Consider the following 20,847-nt stretch of genomic DNA (forward strand, 5'->3'; position numbering starts at 1 on the left):
ATATTAAAACGTCTCCTCCCCTGTATCCACGACTAGACGTTTTTATGTTGCGCACCTGACGTGTCGTTACTATGGAAACAGTAAGGTATTAGAATGAGCAGACGAGTGTTAATATTGATGCAAGGCCGTGATGTGCGCTGAGCTGAGCTGCGCCGCTGTGGGGGCGTGTAAGGAGTAACGCACTTCAGGCGGAGCTGTGTTAGGAAAATAATCCACGCCTGGGTGGTGTGAGCGTTTCAGCACCAGGAGGGTGAATACCGCTGTGACAGGGTTTGAGGTTTCTGTGATAAAACTGATGTTTGAGATGAATGAGATGATAATCGTGTGTGTGTGTGTGTGTGTGTGTGTGTGTGTGTGTGTGTGTGTATGTGTGTGTGCGCGTGTGTCAGTGGTTATGCTGCGGTGCCCATGGGCCGGACAACTGGAACCAGAACATCTACTTCAACTGCACGGAGCTGAACCCGAGCCGAGAACGCTGCGGCGTTCCCTTCTCCTGCTGCATCAAAGACCCGGCTGTGAGAACCTTCTCCACACGCACACACACACACACACACACACACACACACACAGAGAGAGAGACACACGCTCTGGGCGTCTCCACCCTATCTCTGGAAGCATAGTGTATCCAGAGTGGGTGGAAATAAGTGTGTGTGTGTGTTTAGATTGGAATGCAGAGAGTCACCTGAGCCTGGAGGGTTAACGGAAAAACACACACACACACACCCACTACACACTATATTTGAAAATCACAATCATTTCAAAACACACAGCACATTCTAGTCTTCTAGTTTCCACCTTTGTTCATTCTTTCTTTCTTTCTCTCTCTCTTTTCATTTCCTTCACACGCTACTTCCTTTCTTTCTTTCTCTCTTTTCATTTCCTTCACACGCTACTTCCTTTCTTTCTCTCTTTTCATTTCCTTCACACGCTACTTCCTTTCTTTCTCTCTCTCTTTTCATTTCCTTCACACGCTACTTCCTTTCTTTCTCTCTCTCTTTTCATTTCCTTCACACGCTACTTCCTTTCTTTCTCTCTCTTCATTTCCTTCACACGCTACTTCCTTTCTTTCTCTCTCTTCATTTCCTTCACACGCTACTTCCTTTCTTTCTCTCTTTTCATTTCCTTCACACGCTACTTCCTTTCTTTCTCTCTCTTCATTTCCTTCACACGCTACTTCCTTTCTTTCTCTCTTTTCATTTCCTTCACACGCTACTTCCTTTCTTTCTCTCTTTTCATTTCCTTCACACGCTACTTCCTTTCTTTCTCTCTCTTCATTTCCTTCACACGCTACTTCCTTTCTTTCTCTCTTTTCATTTCCTTCACACGCTACTTCCTTTCTTTCTCTCTCTTCATTTCCTTCACACGCTACTTCCTTTCTTTCTCTCTCTTCATTTCCTTCACACGCTACTTCCTTTCTTTCTCTCTTTTCATTTCCTTCACACGCTACTTCCTTTCTTTCTCTCTCTTCATTTCCTTCACACGCTACTTCCTTTCTTTCTCTCTTTTCATTTCCTTCACACGCTACTTCCTTTCTTTCTCTCTCTTCATTTCCTTCACACGCTACTTCCTTTCTTTCTCTCTCTTCATTTCCTTCACACGCTACTTCCTTTCTTTCTCTCTTTTCATTTCCTTCACACGCTACTTCCTTTCTTTCTCTCTCTTCATTTCCTTCACACGCTACTTCCTTTCTTTCTCTCTCTTCATTTCCTTCACACGCTACTTCCTTTCTTTCTCTCTTTTCATTTCCTTCACACGCTACTTCCTTTCTTTCTCTCTCTTCATTTCCTTCACACGCTACTTCCTTTCTTTCTCTCTTTTCATTTCCTTCACACGCTACTTCCTTTCTTTCTCTCTCTTCATTTCCTTCACACGCTACTTCCTTTCTTTCTCTCTCTTCATTTCCTTCACACGCTACTTCCTTTCTTTCTCTCTTTTCATTTCCTTCACATGCTACTTTCTCTCTCTCTCTCTTCAGTTCCTTCACACACAACTTCATTTCTTTATTTCTCTCTCTCTCTCTCTTCATTTCCTTCACATGCTACTTTCTCTCTCTCTGTCTCTCTCTCTCTCTCTCCTTCTCTCTCTGTCTCTCTCTCTCTCTTCAGTTCCTTCACACGCAACTTCCTTTCTTTATTTCTCTCTCTCTCTCTCTTCAGTTCCTTCACACGCAACTTCCTTTCTTTATTTCTCTCTCTCTCTCTCTTCATTTCCTTCACATGCTACTTTCTCTCTCTCTCTCTCTCTCTCTCTCTCTTCATTTCCTTCACATGCTACTTTCTCTCTCTCTCTCTTCAGTTCCTTCACACGCAACTTCCTTTCTTTATTTCTCTCTCTCTCTCTTCATTTCCTTCACACGCTACTTCCTTTCTGTCTGTCTTTCTTTCTCCGTCTGTTTTTTTTCTCTCAGCTCCTTGACAGTGTGTTTCCTTCCGAAAATGAGAACCTCCTCTTTGGACAGAGGTGTGTGTGTGTGTGTGTGTGTGTGTGTGTGTTTTTTATCTCTGCAGTGCTGAGTGCCCACCCGTCTATGTCCTATTGATCCGTTTTCCTTCCAGTCGTCGTCTGTACGAGTCTCCCAGGCACAGCGCTGACGCTCTGAAGGCCTGTTCACACCGTTTCTCGCCGTGTTTTTATTTGCGTTCACGCGTTAAACACGAGCGACGCGCTGAATGAAAGTGCAGATTCACTCCCTGACAGTAGATGGCGCTTATTGAAAAGCAGAAATACCCCGGTGCACAAGGTGGCGCCGCACGACTTATCGTTTCACTTAGAATCACTCCTCAACACTCTCGTAGTCTCTGTGGCGTCGATCGTAACGCTCTCGGCGTTCAGACACCAAAGACGCCAGCAGCTCGACGTCCATCTCGCTACTTGCTTCCTTCTTCTTCGTTGGTAAGACAGTTTTGTACTCGAGCGCCACCGAGTCGTACTTTTATGTAACTCCAGCGGCTCCGTGCACGCAAACAAAGGCGCGAATCTCATCGGTCCCCTCGACGTCGAAAAAAAAAAAAACAGCCTCTTTGACGCCGCGCGTTTTACACGTGGGTGTGAACACACTCATTGACCGCCATTAGGGCGTTAAACAGAGCGCTGTCTGAGCGGAAAACATCCCGGTGTGAACGGCCTCGACTCTGCACCACGTGTAGGGTTTTAACTGTAGGGAACGTTGATAAAATTCTGTCCTGTGGTGAGACGGGAGGACTTCAGGTTCACGCGTCACCCCACCGGATCACCCGTGTCGGATTTTAGGAATTTCACTTGATTTGAAAGGGAAAAATGACAGAGACGATCATCAGATTATGTAATAATAATAATAACAATAGTGGCAATAACAATAGTTATTATTATTATTATTAATTTTGTTGTTGTTGGGGGGGTTTTTGTGTTAGTAAACATGTAATAATGTGTATCAGGAGTGACCGTGTGGTTCTCTACTCCTTCCAGGAAGATGTTCTGAACACCCAGTGTGGATATGACGTGCGGCTTGAAGCAGTAAGTACCATACCCTTCATCATCATCATCATCATCATCATCATCATCATCATCATGTCTCCTACAGGTTTCCCATAATCACCTTGGTTTTAAAAACACTTCTCAACCTTTTAAATCTAATCCATTGAAATAACCTTGTCTAGTGTAGTATATTGTTTTGTGGGATTTGGTCTTTTTTTTTTTGACTTTACGATTGGGACTACATGTAGTGATGTAGTGGAGGCGGGGCTTGTTCATAATCATACATCCTACAGTGTAAGCGTACTGTTTTAGAGGCCGGGTGATGACGGGCGATGATGACAAACTGGGGAAACCTGTATTTATTTATTTATTTATTTATTTACATTAACCAGCATCGAATACGGAAAATGAATCCTATACCAGAAGCCGAGCTCGTGATCTTTCTTGGTATCCCTGCGCTGTTCAGTTCATTCAGAAGGTGTTGATTTAATTTTCTAGAGCAGCAGCTCTGACAGTAGTCAAATCACAGCTTTATATTAACGTGGACTCTCTTGTGAACGATCAGACGAGCCAGGAAGCGCCGTTTTTTTTTTAACGCGGAAGACAAGCCCGTTAACGGCTTTAAAATAAACATGCTATTACAAAGGGGGGGAAAAAAGTGATCGTTTTCCGTAAGGAGGCATTTCTTTATGTGGATCATTTTTATCTGGAAGGAGTCTCCAGTGTCAGCGCTTTGTAACAGCTGCATTCTTTTGTCTTGTAAACCTCAAGAGAGAGGCTGGTGAGAGAACGACCGTTAAACGTAAGTATAAACGGATACAAACGATGTTGTGCTTCATGATGATGTTTTGGTAGATTGCTGTCGTGTGGTATAAGAGGAATAAAGCACTCCAGGATATGCCGTTATAGGAAAAGCATCAACGTCAGAGTAGTAACAGTGACTCTGCTTGATGTTGATTATTTTCCCGTAGCACCGTCCCCCGTCCCAGGTGTTTTATTCCTTTAACTTATTGTACAGATGGAGCTTTTTAATTGCGTGCGTTTCCGTGTACGATCAGGCGTGTTTCAAACGCCCGTAATTTCACCGATACAGCGCTCCGTCATCTCGCCAGGGCTAAACGTGTAGCAGGTCACGCTGTACGAATTTGCATTGTAAATCAATTTGTTTGTGACACCACAAACCGAGGTCTTCTACAGAAAGCGCTCGGAAGGTTGTCCGTGTTTCCGAAGGCCGCTGCCCTCAATCCCGTACTGAGCTACCATCCGTACGATAATAATACGTGCTGTTTATAGAAGTCATTGTACAGGGACGTGTTTAATGCACATTTTGTTACACACACACGCACACACACACACACAGAGTGTGCACTGACTCCACCCTTAGGGGGTTAAAGTGCAATAATTGAGCGCTTTAGCTCATGGAGCAGAGCCCTGTAATAACAGTTTGAGCTCGTCAAGGTGATAATTAGCTTCCCGTTTTAGGCAGAGGAACACGGCGCTCTGTAATCGGGGATTCGGAGAGCTACGCCAGGCCTCGCTGCTCTCCGTCGGTACGGGCGTGGTGACAGCCGAGGCACCCCGCCAGCCCCGTTACCATGGACGCACTGTCCGAACGAGCGTGTGGTTTAGGAGCACTCGGATTTAACCTAAAAAAAAAAAAAAGAACAGGAATAATGTTAGATGAAGTAGCGATGTGGAATGTTAAAGGTTAAAGTCACTCGCGCTGCGTGTTGAGCGCGACCTGATTATTAAAGCGTTTCTATAGCAACGGCTCGCTCTCCGGGACCGAATCGAAACGTTTACGGGAGGAGTCTCCAGCGTGAGCGCTTTGCGACGTTGCGTTTGTACTCGTACGGTTTATTTATTTATTTATTTGTTTGTTTGTTTGTTTATTTTTCCCCCCAGCGTAGGAAAGTCTCCTTCTCTTATTAACGTTGCGTGTTTTTTGGTCAAAAATCGTGAGCGTGCTGTTCGCTATAGCTATACTGCTGCTATAGATGACACGTTGTAATAACTGGCAAATTGCTGTAGTGTAAGAGGAATAAAACACTTTGAGACATGCACGATTGGGAAGATAATCAGCTTTGGGGTTGTCAGGGTAGCTCCGCGTCATCACACCACCCCGTCTTGTCTGTGTTTTTCGTGCATATTTAAACATAATAAGAGTAATAATAATGCAGCGTGAGGCGGTTTAGCGGATCAGTGGTTAGGATGTTCGCCTCGCACCTCCAGGGTCGGGCGTACGAACCCCGCCTCGTCCCTGTGCGCACGTTCTCCCCGTGCTTCGGGGGTTTCCTCCCCCACTCCAAAGACCTGCTTTGCTTTTTCTGCATTAGCTGCGATGTCTAGCCTGTACTGTGTTTCGGACCTGCTGAGTGAAGCTCGTTAGCGGTGTCTAGCGACTATAAAAGCTCTAAATGTCTCGTTTGGGTCTTGGGCTGAAAAACACCGCTAGAGGATGTGATTCTCTACAAGTTCCACGTGACAAACGGATAAAATACGGATGGAGATATTCCCGAAATGGTTGGCTGTTAGAGGTGAAGCGCGCGATTTATCGACGTGTTTATGCGTTTAATCCCGTCCCTGATCTGTAACCGAGTCTGTATGTTTCAGTAAAGCCTGGCCGAGGGATGTTTTTCCTAAGCGACTATGTGTTTTAATCAGGCAGTACTCGCTCGTCGTTGTAGTTCTGGCAGATATGAGTCATTCACTTTCCGTGAGTAATCTGGTATACGGGCCATGGAAAATGTCAGAAGAGTGGAAACCGTGCAGTTCCTTTTGAATCGTTTGTATCCTGTTAGTCTAGTGTGTGTTTTTTTTTTTGTTGTTGTTTCTGCCTGGAAGGGCGTGGGGAGGAAGCGGCAGACAAAAACAAAAGAAAAAAAGCGCACAAAGAGACTCCCGGAATAAGATTTAATTTCATAAGAAGTAATTGTGTAACACACGGAGGCGGTTTCTACGTCGTGTAGCGAAACGTGCAGAGTTTCGGATTTCTGTAAGGCTTGCCGTGTAGTTTTACAGGAGTGTGTTCTCAGCGCTGTATCCCGAGGCCGAGCGCAGCGTGGGAGAGGAAATCGGAGACGGATTAAAAAAGCCACCGTGTTTTAAAAAGGAGAACTGAATGGTGTCCCCGGGGGCAGTCACTTCCCTGTCGTCTCATTGGTTCTCCAGCACATCCTCTCGACGTCACGTTGGCCCGGCCGTGGACTTTTTCAAGGTCCTTTATGTCATCCGTCAAAACAAAGAGACTAACCCCGGGCCGGGCTGCGGCTCATGGCTCGTGTGCGGCCTATTTCAAAATGACGGGGTTTAAATGTTTTATACGTGTTTAGTTTTTGTCTTTTTTACGATGTGCTCAAAAGACCAGTTCAACCAAAGAAATCGGTACTCCTTTAACCCGAAATCCGCTTTCTGACGCTATGAGCCAGACGCTGCATGGCGTGAGGGTGATTCCACATGTTCGGCGTGTAGTCCGTCCGAGTCGAACCCCGACGCGGTTTCCTCTGCGGCGCGGTTCTGCGCAGGTGATCCGAATACCCGGAATGCAGACTCGCTCTGAAACGCAGGCATTGTAATATCTCGAGTCGTGTAAAAGTCATCGCGGCTTCACGGAGCTCGCAGTCGCGGTCCGCCCTCGTGAACGCACTGCGGGACGTCAGCTCGGCGTTACGTAGAGTGGCGAGGTCAGCGGGAAGACGTCCGTCTGCTGCCGCTCGCTGTGTTTAAACTCGTAATCCTGTAATCTGCTCGTCATCTCCGCATGGAGCCGGCTCTGTCAACTCAGCGTGTCGGAGAAGCTGCGCGTCCTCGCTCCGATTATCAGCCGTCCTGCTGCTCCTGCACAAAGAAACATGATCTCACACACACACACACACACACACGCAGACTTATTAAATAAAAGATGCAGTTTTCCTCTCAAATGTCCCCACACGGTCAGAACGGTCAGATTTTCCTATCTTTGTGGGTTCGTTTGGTCTCCCACCAAGATGTCAAAATATTCTCGCACACACGACCGCACACACGCGTTCTTGCTGTCATAGAGATCTCATGTGTGTGATTTTATTTATTTTTATTTCATTTATTTTCCAGGAGCTAGATCGACAGAAGTACATCTACACCAAGGGGTGCGTGGGGCAGTTTGAAAAGTGGCTGCAGGACAACTTGATCATCGTCGCCGGCATCTTCGTCGGTATCGCACTTCTACAAGTAAGAATCCGTCCACGTCCTGACCATCATCGTCTTTAATACAGATCACGTCTCGATCCGTTCGTACCGAGCCTAAACCGGACGCCCTTTCTTCACAGGCACGTTACGGTTAATCTGATCTACAGTTAAATGAGAGCGCAGAGCGTGGTTTTAGTCTCCACGTTGCCATAACAACCAGCTTTCCGGCTTACCGGTCACGCCGCCGCCGAGTTTTGAGAACTATTTAGACGTCCGTATCGGGTAGAACGCCTTACCTCGTGCTTTACTAACACAAGACATAACGGTTTTCTAAACATTATGTTCTAACTATTATTATTATTATTATTATTATTATTATATATTTAATTTCTGGTGATTATTAAACTCTGAGCTGTTGTGAGGTCAGTTCACGTCCCGCATCTGCTGCAGAGTATTATTCTAACTTCACAGTTAGTTATTTTCAAACAGATTAAAATCTTTAACATGAACCGTGTTTCTTTATTCCAGCTTTTTATTATTATTATTTCTTTCCAAGGAAGAACAGCGAGTGGATTTGATCTTTTCGTTCCTGTAATATTGTCTTTAATTGTCTACCACTGCCTTGTGTATTTTGCAGTGGTAGACTAGGTTATTATACAAGTAAATATATATATATATATATATATATATATATATATATATATATATATATATATATATATATATATATATATAATATATATAAAAAGAAAACCCATTTCAAACCACCCCTAATATAATTTTTGACCTATCAAAACTTCTCGCACATAGAAAAAGACCGTGTATGGAAAATAACGTAGGGTTACTCGCTTGTTGCTGTAGTAAGAAGAAGGCTTTATCTGTCATACATTACAGTACAGAGAAATTGCTCTCTTTGCACAGGAAGTTGGAGTCAGAGCGCAGGGTCAGCCGTGATACGGCGGCCCTGGAGCAGAGAGGGTTAAGGGGCTTGCTCGAGAGCCCTCCAGTGTCAGCTTGGCGGTGTTGAGGCTTGAACCCCTGACCAGTAACCCAGAGCCTTAAACCAATGAGCCACCATTCAATGGACCTAAAAGGCCACTTTTTGCTTCCAGTAACAGAGATTTCAAGCTCGAAAGTCAGGGTTAATATATAACCAGCTCATTAATTCACACAGACCTGACAATGGTTCACTATCGGATTAATATCTGATTATCGGTCCCTTTTCATTTATAAACGCAGGCCGAAGGGGGCTAATACTTTTACACTGCGAAACAGACGGGCTAGGTTTATGGTAGGTTTACTTGATAAAAGTAGTGCCTGAATGCAGCTACAAGGTAGGTAGTGGAGGTCTGGAGGAAACCTACCAAAGTTGAAGTCTCTGTATTGTAGCACCATGTTGTTGCAGATGATGATGATGAGGTGCAGGTTAATGAAACGCTGCCCCCTGCTGGACACACTGCCGTATTACACAGATCACCGTCCTAATCTCTCGGCTTGTGCCGTGTGTCCACAGATCTTCGGCATCTGCCTCGCCCAGAATCTGGTGAGTGACATCAAAGCGGTCAAAGCCAACTGGTGACGCCGGGCCGTGGACGGAGAGGTGAAGCCGAGTGACCTCTGCGTGTTTTAAAAAAAAAAAAAAAATGTAAAAAATTTTTTAATTATATTTTAAAACCCCACAGAGCGGAGATTCATGTTCTCACGTTCTCATGGAGCTTTACACGCACACTGACGTTCCAAATGAACCGACTCTCCGAGTTGTTATATTTCTTTTCTTTTTTTTCTCTTCTTATTCTTCCTCTTCCCTGTTCTTAATGCGGAGGAGGGCGGAGCCTTTCTATGCATGTGGGTTCCTGTGGAAAACTTTCTGGCTCCTATGCACTTGCGGACTATTAAAACAACGTCGACGCTCAGACGGAGAGAAACGGATGTGTACGGAGCCTTACCGCGACGCACACCGTGTGGACGAGGGAGTACACGTCGCAGAGCCGTCCAGCCAGGCGACATGCGACGCGGCTTCCTTTCTTTCAACCGCTACAGTCAGAGAGTCACGGAGGACCTTTTATAAAGCCGCGTGAGATTCTACGTTAACATCCGGCTTCCGTGTCTCTTTAAAAAAAAAAAAAAAAGATATATATTTTTTTTGTATGTAATTTTTTTTTGTTCAGCTAGAATATAATAGTGATATGCTAACATTAAACAGATCCTGTTACAGTATGAACGATGCTGCTTTAACTCGTAGAGGACTATAAACCGCTATACTAACCGAGTAATATTTTACCTTTTTAAACCAAGAGGGAGAGTCCACTGAAATCCATTTCAAGAGCCAACCACTATGCCGTCCTTCACCTCCAGCACGTTTATCCTTCTACACGACGCCCTGCTTACACACGCACAACTTGACATCCTTCCACATAACGACATGCACACGACGGGCTTCATTTAACCATCTTTAATAATCCAAGTCGAACTGAACCGAACGTCCCCTGCCGGATTTATAGAGGTTTCAATCGTACGCGTCGGTCGATACCGCTCGGACGTGGTTTACCGAGCCTGTTCGTGGCGTACCCGATTACCATTTAGCCACACCCATAAAACCCCATAAAAGGAAGGTAAAAGAAGAGCGCCTCATAAAATCTTACACCAGTGTAGCTCGGCCATCGCGGCGCCTCAGCGACTATACGCCACTATAAACGACTCCTCCTTTTATAAGGCGCCATTACTTTTCTCTCTCTCTTTTTTTTTTTTTTTTTTTTTTTTCTTTTTAAGTTGATTTTCACTTATTTACAAGCAGTGCATTTATTCAGATCATTACTCTAGGATAACCGGGTTTCACTGCGTTTTTAAAAAAAGAAATAGAAGTGCGTCACTGAAATAAATACGAGAGTTAAGCTCGACTGCGTGACCCGTAAAGAAAACGGCGGTGACTCGTGGCTGTTTCACGAAACTGCTTACAGAAGTGTCCTCCGAGTCTGTTGTTCCGTAAGTGCGTGCTCTCCTCCCTGCCTCAGAGACTCCGTCCACGTTTGTTTTTAAGCAGCAGGCACTTTCATACACATCAGGGATCAGTTTTTTTGTCTTCTGCACAGTTCGTCCAGTATTTCTCAATCGAGAGCATTTTTTTACAGAGCAAATCCTCCGGATTTAGCGCACCACTATAATGTGGCTGATGTATTGGTGATGATGATGATGATGATGATGATGCCGTCCATACCCAGGCGTTCAAGAGAGCAAAATTGTCCGCGTGAGGCGCATACACTCTCTCTCTCTCCCTTGTCAATCACCGTGACACTAGCCAATCCTGGGCATGTGTCAGTTCATGTATGCGGAAGAAGGTAGATAGCACTTTCCTAAGAGCGCCCGTCCTCCACCTATACACCCCCGCCCCCCCCGCCCTCCCGAAGAAAAAAAACCCAAGACCAAAACAATTTGTAGTCATACAAGTAGGAAGACGTATTATTTTCCGCAGTAATAATCAGTGTATAATATATATTTATACATTTGATTATTACACACACACACGTAGCCTTAACATGGACGTGTTTTTTATTTTTTTGCCTGCTAGGATTTTCCTAGCAACGTTGGCACATCTTTAAGTATTCTCGAGGAACGTTTACCAGCGTTCTTCAACCTGTAATAAGCATCTACCGTCTCATAAGATCGTACACCGTGCCACGCCGCGTGTGTGTGGAGTCGATCGCGTGATGATGTAACGCCAGGCGCTTATCGAATGCTAAACCGGAGGCCGTTAATATTACGATTTTTACTTTAACCTCTAAATAAACCCCGTGAGAAACGAACTCAAGACTCCAAACTCCGAGTACGTGTGGGATCAAGGAACTCGTTTGTTTTGGGTTTTTTTTTTTATCCGTTAATGCCATGTAAGTCTGCACACTTGTCTAGACATTGGTATGTAGGGACCATGTATACCGTACACACTCGTACACACACGTAGCTGCTTTCTAGCCTCCGTAAAGCACTGCAGGAGAGTGTGTGTAGATATACACATGTATACGCTCAGGCATCTTATTTCCAGAGAAGTAGAGGCGTCACACAGCAGGGAAGGGTGTGGTGTAGGAGTTTTATTAAACATGGCTGCATGCCGGTAGCGTCGCCGAGTGAGGTGAACGTCGTGCATGCGCTTATTATTATTATTATTATTATTATTATTACTTTTTAAACCGCTCACGTCAGACGGCGTACACACGGAGCGCGGCGTCCGGCGTATCTCGAGTTCTCAGTGTTCTGTCCGTCGGAGAGGCGGAGACTTTTACGCGCACGCACGCACGCACGCACACACAAAGCCAACGCCGTTAATTCAGACACGTGCTCATTCCTGTTTTGTTTGCGGAAAAGTGGCCTTTCTCTTTTTTTTTTTTCTTTCCGAGTCGTATCATTCCCCACGTGGAAAGCTGCGCGTGACGAATGTACCGCGTTTCCACGCCGAACAAAGCACGCGTGAATTTCTCGCGAAACGTTAACGTGTCACGTCTTGATCACATTCCATTAATCATACCTCATTATAGCTGTGTGTAGATATTCACACTAGAGCCCCAGAGAGGTGACAGAGTTCACAACATTAAAGCTACATTTCATATGTTCTGTAAGTAAGTGCCCCCCATCCCCCCCCTTCTCCTGCCCCCCCCCCTCATAGACTCCTTACACGTTTGTTTTTAAGCAACAGGCACTTTCATACAGGTCAGGGATCAAATGTTTTGTTTTCTGCCCGGTTCATCCTGTATTTCTCAACAGAGAAGATTTTAAAGCTCCACTGATTTTTTTTTTTTCTTTTCTTTCCCCTTTACGTTTACATACCTGGCCTGGAGGAGAAAACCGGTTTTCCTCGTCTGGCGTTAGATCCAGCCTCCGGATTTAGCGCGCCACATTATAAATAGGAAATAAATAAATGAATAAATAACGTGGCGTATGTGAGGATGTATGTGTCGGCTGCCGTTAAGGGAATATAATCAACGATATTTCCCATATCGAGGAAAAAAAAAAAAAAGAACGCTACTGCTTTATGTCCCTGTTCCCTGGTCCTGTGTGAGCTGTTGCTATAAAAACGGTAACGTATTAAAATGAGCTCGTTAATATAAACTACCGTCAGAGCTGCCGTGTTAGGAAATTAATCAGCACCCTCTGACCAATCGGAACCCAGGATTCAACAGAAACGTACCGTCCTTAATTCAAACCGGATCAAGACTCGTCCCCGCCCTGGATTCTGACGGGAACGCCGATACTTATATCGAGCTAGCGGTGGATGTAAAGCAGAACTTGTCCATCGCACGGACCTGTGACCGATCAGTGCCTGGAGTCTAGCGCTTCCTCGGCCGTGTAGTTATACCGGTGACTTCCCTTTCCCGTAAACGCTTCCTCAGCTAGTAAACTAGCTTTACTAGCTAACGTTTGGGGGAAAAATCAGCTAGCGAACGTCGATAACGGTTTTCCACAAGGCACTTAATAATACATGCAGTCGCAAATCTTTTCAAGCACTTCTACGCAGAAAACAGCACGGTCCATTTTTCATTCTAGCTGCATTTAAACATAATAATAATAATAATAATAATAATAATAGAAAACACAACGTGAATTTATGAACCAAAATGGCTGCCAAGTGGCTTCATGGCTCTGTTTACTGAAATCTGGGGCTCTAATGTGTCTATTTATCAGGTTTAGACTAGAATTTTTCACATCGAAGTGTTTTCACTGGTCTGTTTAAAAAAAAAAGAAAAGAAAAGAAATCTTAAACGGCTCCACACGGATTCTCTCGAGCTTTAATCTGTAAAGGAATCGTCTGGGAAGAGAAGTCAGACGTCCATAACGTGAATTGTTTTTTTTTTAACGACATGTCCGGCGTCTGAAAACGCGCTCGTTTTTTCGTCTGAAGTCGCGACGCTTACGTGATGTCGCGAAGACAAAATGCAAGTCTGGATTCTCTGGTATGACTCCGCCCCACTGTAGGCCCCGCCTCCCAGAGTTTTAAAGCGAAGTTGTAGCAGAAAAGTCACGGTTGTACTACGAGCTCATATTTGTAAAATACATGACTGTTTAAAAAAAAAAAAAAAAAAAGTTTTAAAACATGATTGCGGTGAATAAATGGTGGCACGGGTTTCTCAAAATATTTGAGAACCAGCTGTAGAAATAAATAAATAAACAAACAAAATGATTAACATGTTAGGCTCGTTATCTTAGTGTACAATATTTTTTGTTTGTTTGTTTTTGTTTTTTTTTGCTATTTAACGGTGTTCCTGAACCTTTTTGATTTAAGTGACCAATCAAACAACAACAATAACTTAATAATAAATAAAACTTCTTCCCCCCCCCCCCACCACCGTAACAAACAAACAATAAATAAATAAATAAATAAATCCCAGTCCGCCTGGTTCTGCTTTACAGCCTCCATTTTGAGAACCACTGATTTAAAGCGTGTACGTGAGATTTGGACCTTTTCCGCTGAAACAGACGTCTGTTACTTGTTGGCTACATCGCAGTCAAAGCTGAAGAAGAACACGTCTTGGTCGATGGATTGCGTTTGGGATCAAGTGAAAGCTCTACGTTCGATGATTCGGCCGAAATGTTCCTTCAGGACGCCGCCATCGCGATCCCATCATCACACGAACCGAGGAAGCTCCCGTCTCTTACCGTATTTTCCTTCATCCGAGCCAGACTAATATGTACATTCAGGGTAGAACACGTTTTTAATCGATAAGAGGCGGTGTCGTGCATAAGTATTCGCCCCCGTGAACTTTTTCACGGCCTTCGTTCGGGATTGATTACAGCGAATCTACACAAAATAGCCCGTTATGCCGATATATAAATATCAGCATAGGTTAGACAATTACAATACATACAATACAAATTAAAAAAACTGCTCTATTTTTTTGGTTTAACTTTGCGATTGCATAAGTATTCACCCCCTCCCTCCCCTCCCCTCCCCTCCCCGTTGCTGTGGTTTAAACGACTTTTGTGACTTCGGACGGAAACTAATGTAATGGTTCACAACAACAAGGGGAGGGTGAATACTTTTGCAACGACACATTTTTGTCTTTCTATTACGTGTAGATTCACGACGTTCAGGCCTGCTGAAGTCCATTTCAGTTCCGCGGGGGGTGAATACTTACGCACGGTGCTGTAAATACAGACTTTGTTTCGATCCAGCCGTAGAGATTCTTATGTTAAAGCATTTAGCCAGCTTTATAGTAGCGTCCTGCACTCTTGACGCTAGTTTGCGTGATCCGATATGGTCATGCCTTGGTTGGTGGGAGGGAAACTGTCGCGCTCTCTCTCACTCATCATCAAAGAAGAAGTGAAATCGTTGTTGAAATGATCCTATCCATGCCTCTGGTTTGAGAAGAGGCCTTTGTGTATTTTTATTTTTTATTTTAAAACGTGCGTTTATTGACTTGATTGTGGGACATGGTCTGTTACACTGTATGTTATATATAAAATATGCTCCTTTTTCATATTCAATAAAAGGATTTATGACCTTGTAGGTTCTTTCTGCTGTCGGTACACAAGTTATTTACGATCATTACTCCTGGGTTTGGGGATTAAAGGGTGCAGTGGTGGCATATTTTAAGAAAAATAAATAAATGGGTTCTTGTATATTTCCGCAAGAATCTTCCAGAAACAAGAAGATGATGTTTATGAAATGAAGTGGGATAGCTCATATGAGCTCAAGCTGAAGTTGCACAAAGTCTCCACCAGATGGCGACAGGTTCACCCCAGTGTTAGAGCAAACACTGACTACTGACTGTTGACTTCTCCAGCAAGGTATTCATTATAGGTAAATTACCTGAATGTACAGACAGATGGTGATTGGAGTCAGAATTACTCTCAAGGAAATAAAACGTTTGGACTAGACGTTTGCTGTTTAAATAAGATATCGATGCTGTGCAAATGATTCATTGTACATTTTACTGTTTCTGTAGAGATAAATGAGGGGGGTGGGGCACTGAGAGAATTTTAAAATAATTTTTTTTTTTTAAAAAAAAAAAGAAAGAAAGAAAATGGCAGAGATGAGACAAAAATAAAGGAAGGGGGGAGACAAAAAGAAAAAAAGAAGGAAAGAGAGCAACCGTAGGAAGGGGAGATGGAAGAGATGATGGACACACCTGTAGGATGAAAAATAAAAAAGGAAAAGGACAAAAAAATGAAAACATACACGCAGAGAAAGAAACACAGGAAGAAAACGGGAAGGAAAGAAGAAAGAATTTTTTAAAAAAAGAAAAACACAAAGAAATAAATAAAAAAACACAAGAAGGAAGGAAGAAATAATAAAAGAAAATGGGATGAAAGAAAGGGAAAAAACTGGAAGGAAGGAAGATTGAAAGAAATACAGAAAGAAATGGGAAGGAAGGAAGAAAAAGGAAGAAAAACATCAAGGAAGAAAGAATGAAAGAAAGATACAGAAAGAAACAGGAAGGAAGAACGAAAGATAAAATGGGAAAGAAGGAATGAAGGAAGAAAAACGGGAAGGAAGAAAGTGATAGAAATACAGAAAGAAACAGGATGGAAGAAAGAAAGAAAGAAAAACAGGAAGACAGAATGAAAGAAAACCACAAAGAAACTGGAAGGAAGGCAGAAAAGAAAGAAAAGGAAACAAAACGGTCCAGACAGAGAAAGGAAAAAGAAGAGACAAAAAAAGAAAGAATGAAAGGAAATTTCGCAAAGGAAGAAAGAAGTCAACCGACAGCAAGAAAATAAATAAAAAGAACTGGGAATGAAAGACATGAACAAGACGGGTGGAGAAGGAAGGGAGGAAGGAACCACGACCAAAGAAAAAAACAAAGAAAGAAGAATAGAAAGAAAGAAAAAGGACAAGACCAAGAAGAATACAAGTAAGAAAGAAAGGCAGCAACCAACAGGAAGCAAAGACGGAAGGAGAGATGGAGAAACGAACAGAGAAGAGGAAGACTCTGTACCACAGACTGGTCAGTCTCCCAGCACACAGCTCTGATCGTATATTATTCACACCTCCTGGGTTTAATCAACACTTTTAAACTGATACTTTCATATATTCGTATTTAACGCTAGGTCTGTTATTCTTCCCTTATTCTGTTTTATCCTCCGCTTTAACGCACACTGTTGAGCTCTCTGTGACCGTGAGTGTGTAATGTAAATGTCCACCTGAGGACCTTTAACGTTTGTTTCATTTCCATCTGTTCAGTGTCGTGTTCAGAATGATTGGATTATAGCAGTGGAGGTGTACTGTAGGTACATTAGAGACATTAAGCTGTACATTATGTTATAAAACATGGCATTAGCGCTGTGTCCCATGTCCATAAAGAACTGAGATTGGATTCTGCACCACTGCACCGCCCTCAGATCCGACACGCACTCTTTTACTGACCGTCTCCACACGAGACATGATCTGTACATCACGCTATAAAACAAAGCATTAAAGTAGTATTTAATGCCCATAAAGGAGCCGAGATTCGATTCTGCACCGCTTCATTTCCTCTGCAATCCGCATGGTCAGAAGCTGGAGACGGTTCGAGATATCTCTGACGTCTTCCAGAAGAGACTCGGCTGATAGGATCGGCTGCTCGGATCCCTGACTCCAGACCTGAAATAGCTCCCTACTCCCTAACGCACACGCTGGAGAAACAGGAGCACGGAGGAGAACACGGATACACCGGACTGAGTTCGTCGTCACATCAGTTCACTGTGGAACCGGTCCCAAATCACACACTCTACAGGACATGAAATAATCCCTGTGGGCGTGGCCTAACCCACACAGAATGTGCACTGTTAACGGCTACATAAACAACATGTCAGACTGAAAGAAAGAGAACGAAAGGAAAGAGACATCAACCATGAGGAGGGGGAAGAGAAATAAAGAAAAAACAAAAGGAATGAAGGAAGGACGCAGAAAGAAAGGAAAAAAAGATAGAAATATAGGAAAAATAAAGAAGATATACAAAAGAATGAAAGAAGGGAAAGAAGAAAGGTAGATGGAAAAAATAAGTTTATAAGCAAGAAAGAAGGGAAGGAAGGAAGAAAGGAAAAAGATCGAAAGAAAGGAAAAAAGAAAGAAATTATTCAAAATAAAGAAGGGAAACAAGGAAGGAAGGACAGAAAAAAAGACAGAAAAGTAAGGGGAAAAGATAAATAAAGGAAAAAAGAGAGAAAGTAAGGAAAAAGAAAGAAAGGGGAGAAAAGAAAAAATGATATGAAAGAAAGGAGGAGAGAATGAAGGAAAAAATGAATTATACAAAAGAAAGAAACAAAGAAAGACAGAAAAAGAGAAAAAATGATTGAAGAGAAAAGAAAAAAGAAAGAAATTCTACAAAAGAAAGAAGGGAAAAAAGAAAAAGAACGAATGGAAGGAGAAAAAAATGTGAAAAAGTTCAAGGATGTGAATACTTATGTAAGCCACTGTATATAGGCCATATGAACACCACCTCAGCTGTGGAACTGTTCCAAACCACACACTCTGTTCACTAGATAGGCAACACAAACAGATCCTCAACTGTCTAAAACTTTATACACTATACACTAGATACTAATCTCATTAATACATGACATCATTGTGGGCGTGGCCCAAACCACCCAGCCTCTTCACCGTATATATGTGGAGTTTGCCGAAAGACATGTTGGACATGAAAGTGCTCCTAATTCCCTGGAGAACACCATCCCCACAGTGAAGCATGGTGGTGGTAGTATCAGATTGAACATTACCCTTGGCCCTTTGATGATTCTCTAATGAATACTTATGCAATCACAGCTGGGTGGATCATTTCCACTGAGCTTTCAGATCTGAGAATTTCCTGCAGCTGATGACCTATGCCCTCTGACCTTTTGACTTCTGCATCTGCCAGACTTTCTGCCGCTATGTGACATTTCAGTAAGCAGCTGAAGATTATCCGGAACAATCCTGGTGTCCAGCCTCAATGAAACTGAAATATGTGCTGATGCCATTTAACCCTCTGTTTCACTAGTCCATTATGGACGTGTCCCAAACCACAAACCCTGTTCACTATTCAGAACAAAACACCAACCTTCTAAAACATCTCTCCATCACTAGTCCATTATGGACGTGTCCCAAACCACAAACCCTGTAAACTATTCAGAACAAAACACCAACCTTCTAAAACACCTCTCCATCACTAGTCCATTATGGACGTGTCCCAAACCACAAACCCTGTAAACTATTCAGGAAAAAACACCAACCTTCTAAAACACCTCTCCATCACTAGTCCATTATGGACGTGTCCCAAACCACAAACCCTGTAAACTATTCAGGAAAAAACACCAACCTTCTAAAACATCTCTCCATCACTAGTCCATTATGGATGTGTCCCAAACCACAAACCCTGTAAACTATTCAGGAAAAAACACCAACCTTCTAAAACATCTCTTCATCACTAGTCCATTATGGACGTGTCCCAAAACCACATACCGTGTTCACTCTTCAGGATATAATACCAACCTTCTGAAAGATTTCTCCATAACTAGTCCACTATGGATGTGTCTCAAACCACAAACCCTCTTCACTCTTCATGACAAAACACCAACCATCTAAACATTTCTCCAACATTAGTCCACTATGGACATGTGCCAAACCACAAACCCTGTTCAATCTTCAAGACAAAACACCAACCTTCTAAAGAAACATTTCTCCATCACTAGTCCACTATGGACGTGTCCCAAACCACAAACCCTGTTCACTCTTCAGGGCACAACACCAACCTTCCAAAACATCTCGTCATGATTAGCCTTCTGTGGCTGTGTCCCAAACTACATGCCCTATTCCCTATAAAGCCATATAAACCCCACCACAAACCATCATTGGCCCACTGTGGCGTGTACAGTTCATGTATAGTTCTGCTTACTCTGAAATAATCTGACAGCGTAATTCAGTGTGCACGATGTCATTAAGTAACCACACAACCACAGATATTTGCTGTAGAGTTGCATCATCTGATAGTTTCATCTTGACCCCCATGTTTCCTCCTGAGGAAACAAATCATATGCCCAGAAGATGTCAGTTGAAATGATGAGAAATGACTTTCCTCCTCTTTTTTTTAAGTTGTTCTGCTCTTTTAGTGTGGTTCAAATCAGTGAAGATCCAACCTCTGCTCACAAAGAAACCCCCTGGAATTGATGTGCGTGATTTATGGACATGAACCCGCTTGTGTATTAAAGGCTTCCTTTGATCCCGGTCATGGCACCATGTCAGCATCAGCTGGGCCAGAGGGAGCGAGCCGTCACATGTAAGACCTCATAGACCAAAAAAAACACTCAACAAAATCCTCGAAAGAGACTTTTATTCTCTAAAAACAAGTACATTGAGTACAAACAACACTATATGACATACTGTAGCTCGCTAACAGGAGCTAATCTAACAAGATTTTAAAAAAAATTCAAATCCATTATCATTCGTAATCTTCACTGCTAATGCTAGGGGAGTAACATAAATTAACCTGATCAGGTATCTGAGAGGAATTTTGAGTCGGAGAGAAAGATAGCAAGCTAAAATGAGCTAACTGGTCAGGATTTTCACAGACTAGATTAGCCAGCTAGTTAAAATGATTTAACCTGGGAGAATTTTCACAGATTAGATTAGCCAGCTAGTTAAAATGATTTAACCTGACAGGATTTTCACAGATTAGATTAGCCAGCTAGTTAAAATGATTTAACCTGACAGAATTTTCACAGATTAGATTAGCCAGCTAGTTAAAATGATTTAACCTGACAGAATTTTCACAGATTAGATTAGCCAGCTAGTTAAAATGATTTAACCTGACAGGATTTTCACAGATTAGATTAGCCAGCTAGTTAAAATGATTTAACCTGACAGGATTTTCACAGATTAGATTAGCCAGCTAGTTAAAATGATTTAACCTGACAGGATTTTCACAGATTAGATTAGCCAGCTAGTTAAAATGATTTAACCTGACAGGATTTTCACAGATTAGATTAGCCAGCTAGTTAAAATGATTTAACCTGACAGGATTTTCACAGATTAGATTAGCCAGCTAGTTAAAATGATTTAACCTGACAGGATTTTCACAGATTAGATTAGCCAGCTAGTTAAAATGATTTAACCTGACAGGATTTTCACAGATTAGATTAGCCAGCTAGTTAAAATGATTTAACCTGACAGAATTTTCACAGATTAGATTAGCCAGCTAGTTAAAATGATTTAACCTGACAGAATTTTCACAGATTAGATTAGCCAGCTAGTTAAAATGATTTAACCTGACAGAATTTTCACAGATTAGA

General features: G+C 42.8%; 1 protein-coding gene across 6 annotated transcripts in view; it reads left to right on the forward strand.

Annotated features, from left to right (window-relative positions):
* tspan17 (tetraspanin 17) overlaps positions 1 to 9,838 on the forward strand; it is a 27,333-nt gene extending 17,495 nt beyond the window's left edge. For 3 of the 6 annotated variants that reach the window (XM_053642441.1, XM_053642439.1, XM_053642438.1), the window contains 4 exons: positions 390 to 515; positions 3,445 to 3,492; positions 7,543 to 7,659; positions 9,131 to 9,838. In XM_053642441.1, coding sequence (XP_053498416.1) covers positions 390 to 515; positions 3,445 to 3,492; positions 7,543 to 7,659; positions 9,131 to 9,196 — 357 coding nt within the window. In that variant the 3' untranslated portion in view covers positions 9,197 to 9,838. The other 3 variants (XR_008387771.1, XM_053642442.1, XM_053642443.1) reach the window with 3 other exon arrangements.
* The last annotated feature ends 11,009 nt before the right edge of the window (positions 9,839 to 20,847 follow it).

Source organism: Ictalurus furcatus, chromosome 14, assembly GCF_023375685.1.
Source record: "Ictalurus furcatus strain D&B chromosome 14, Billie_1.0, whole genome shotgun sequence".
Taxonomy (NCBI): domain Eukaryota; kingdom Metazoa; phylum Chordata; class Actinopteri; order Siluriformes; family Ictaluridae; genus Ictalurus; species Ictalurus furcatus.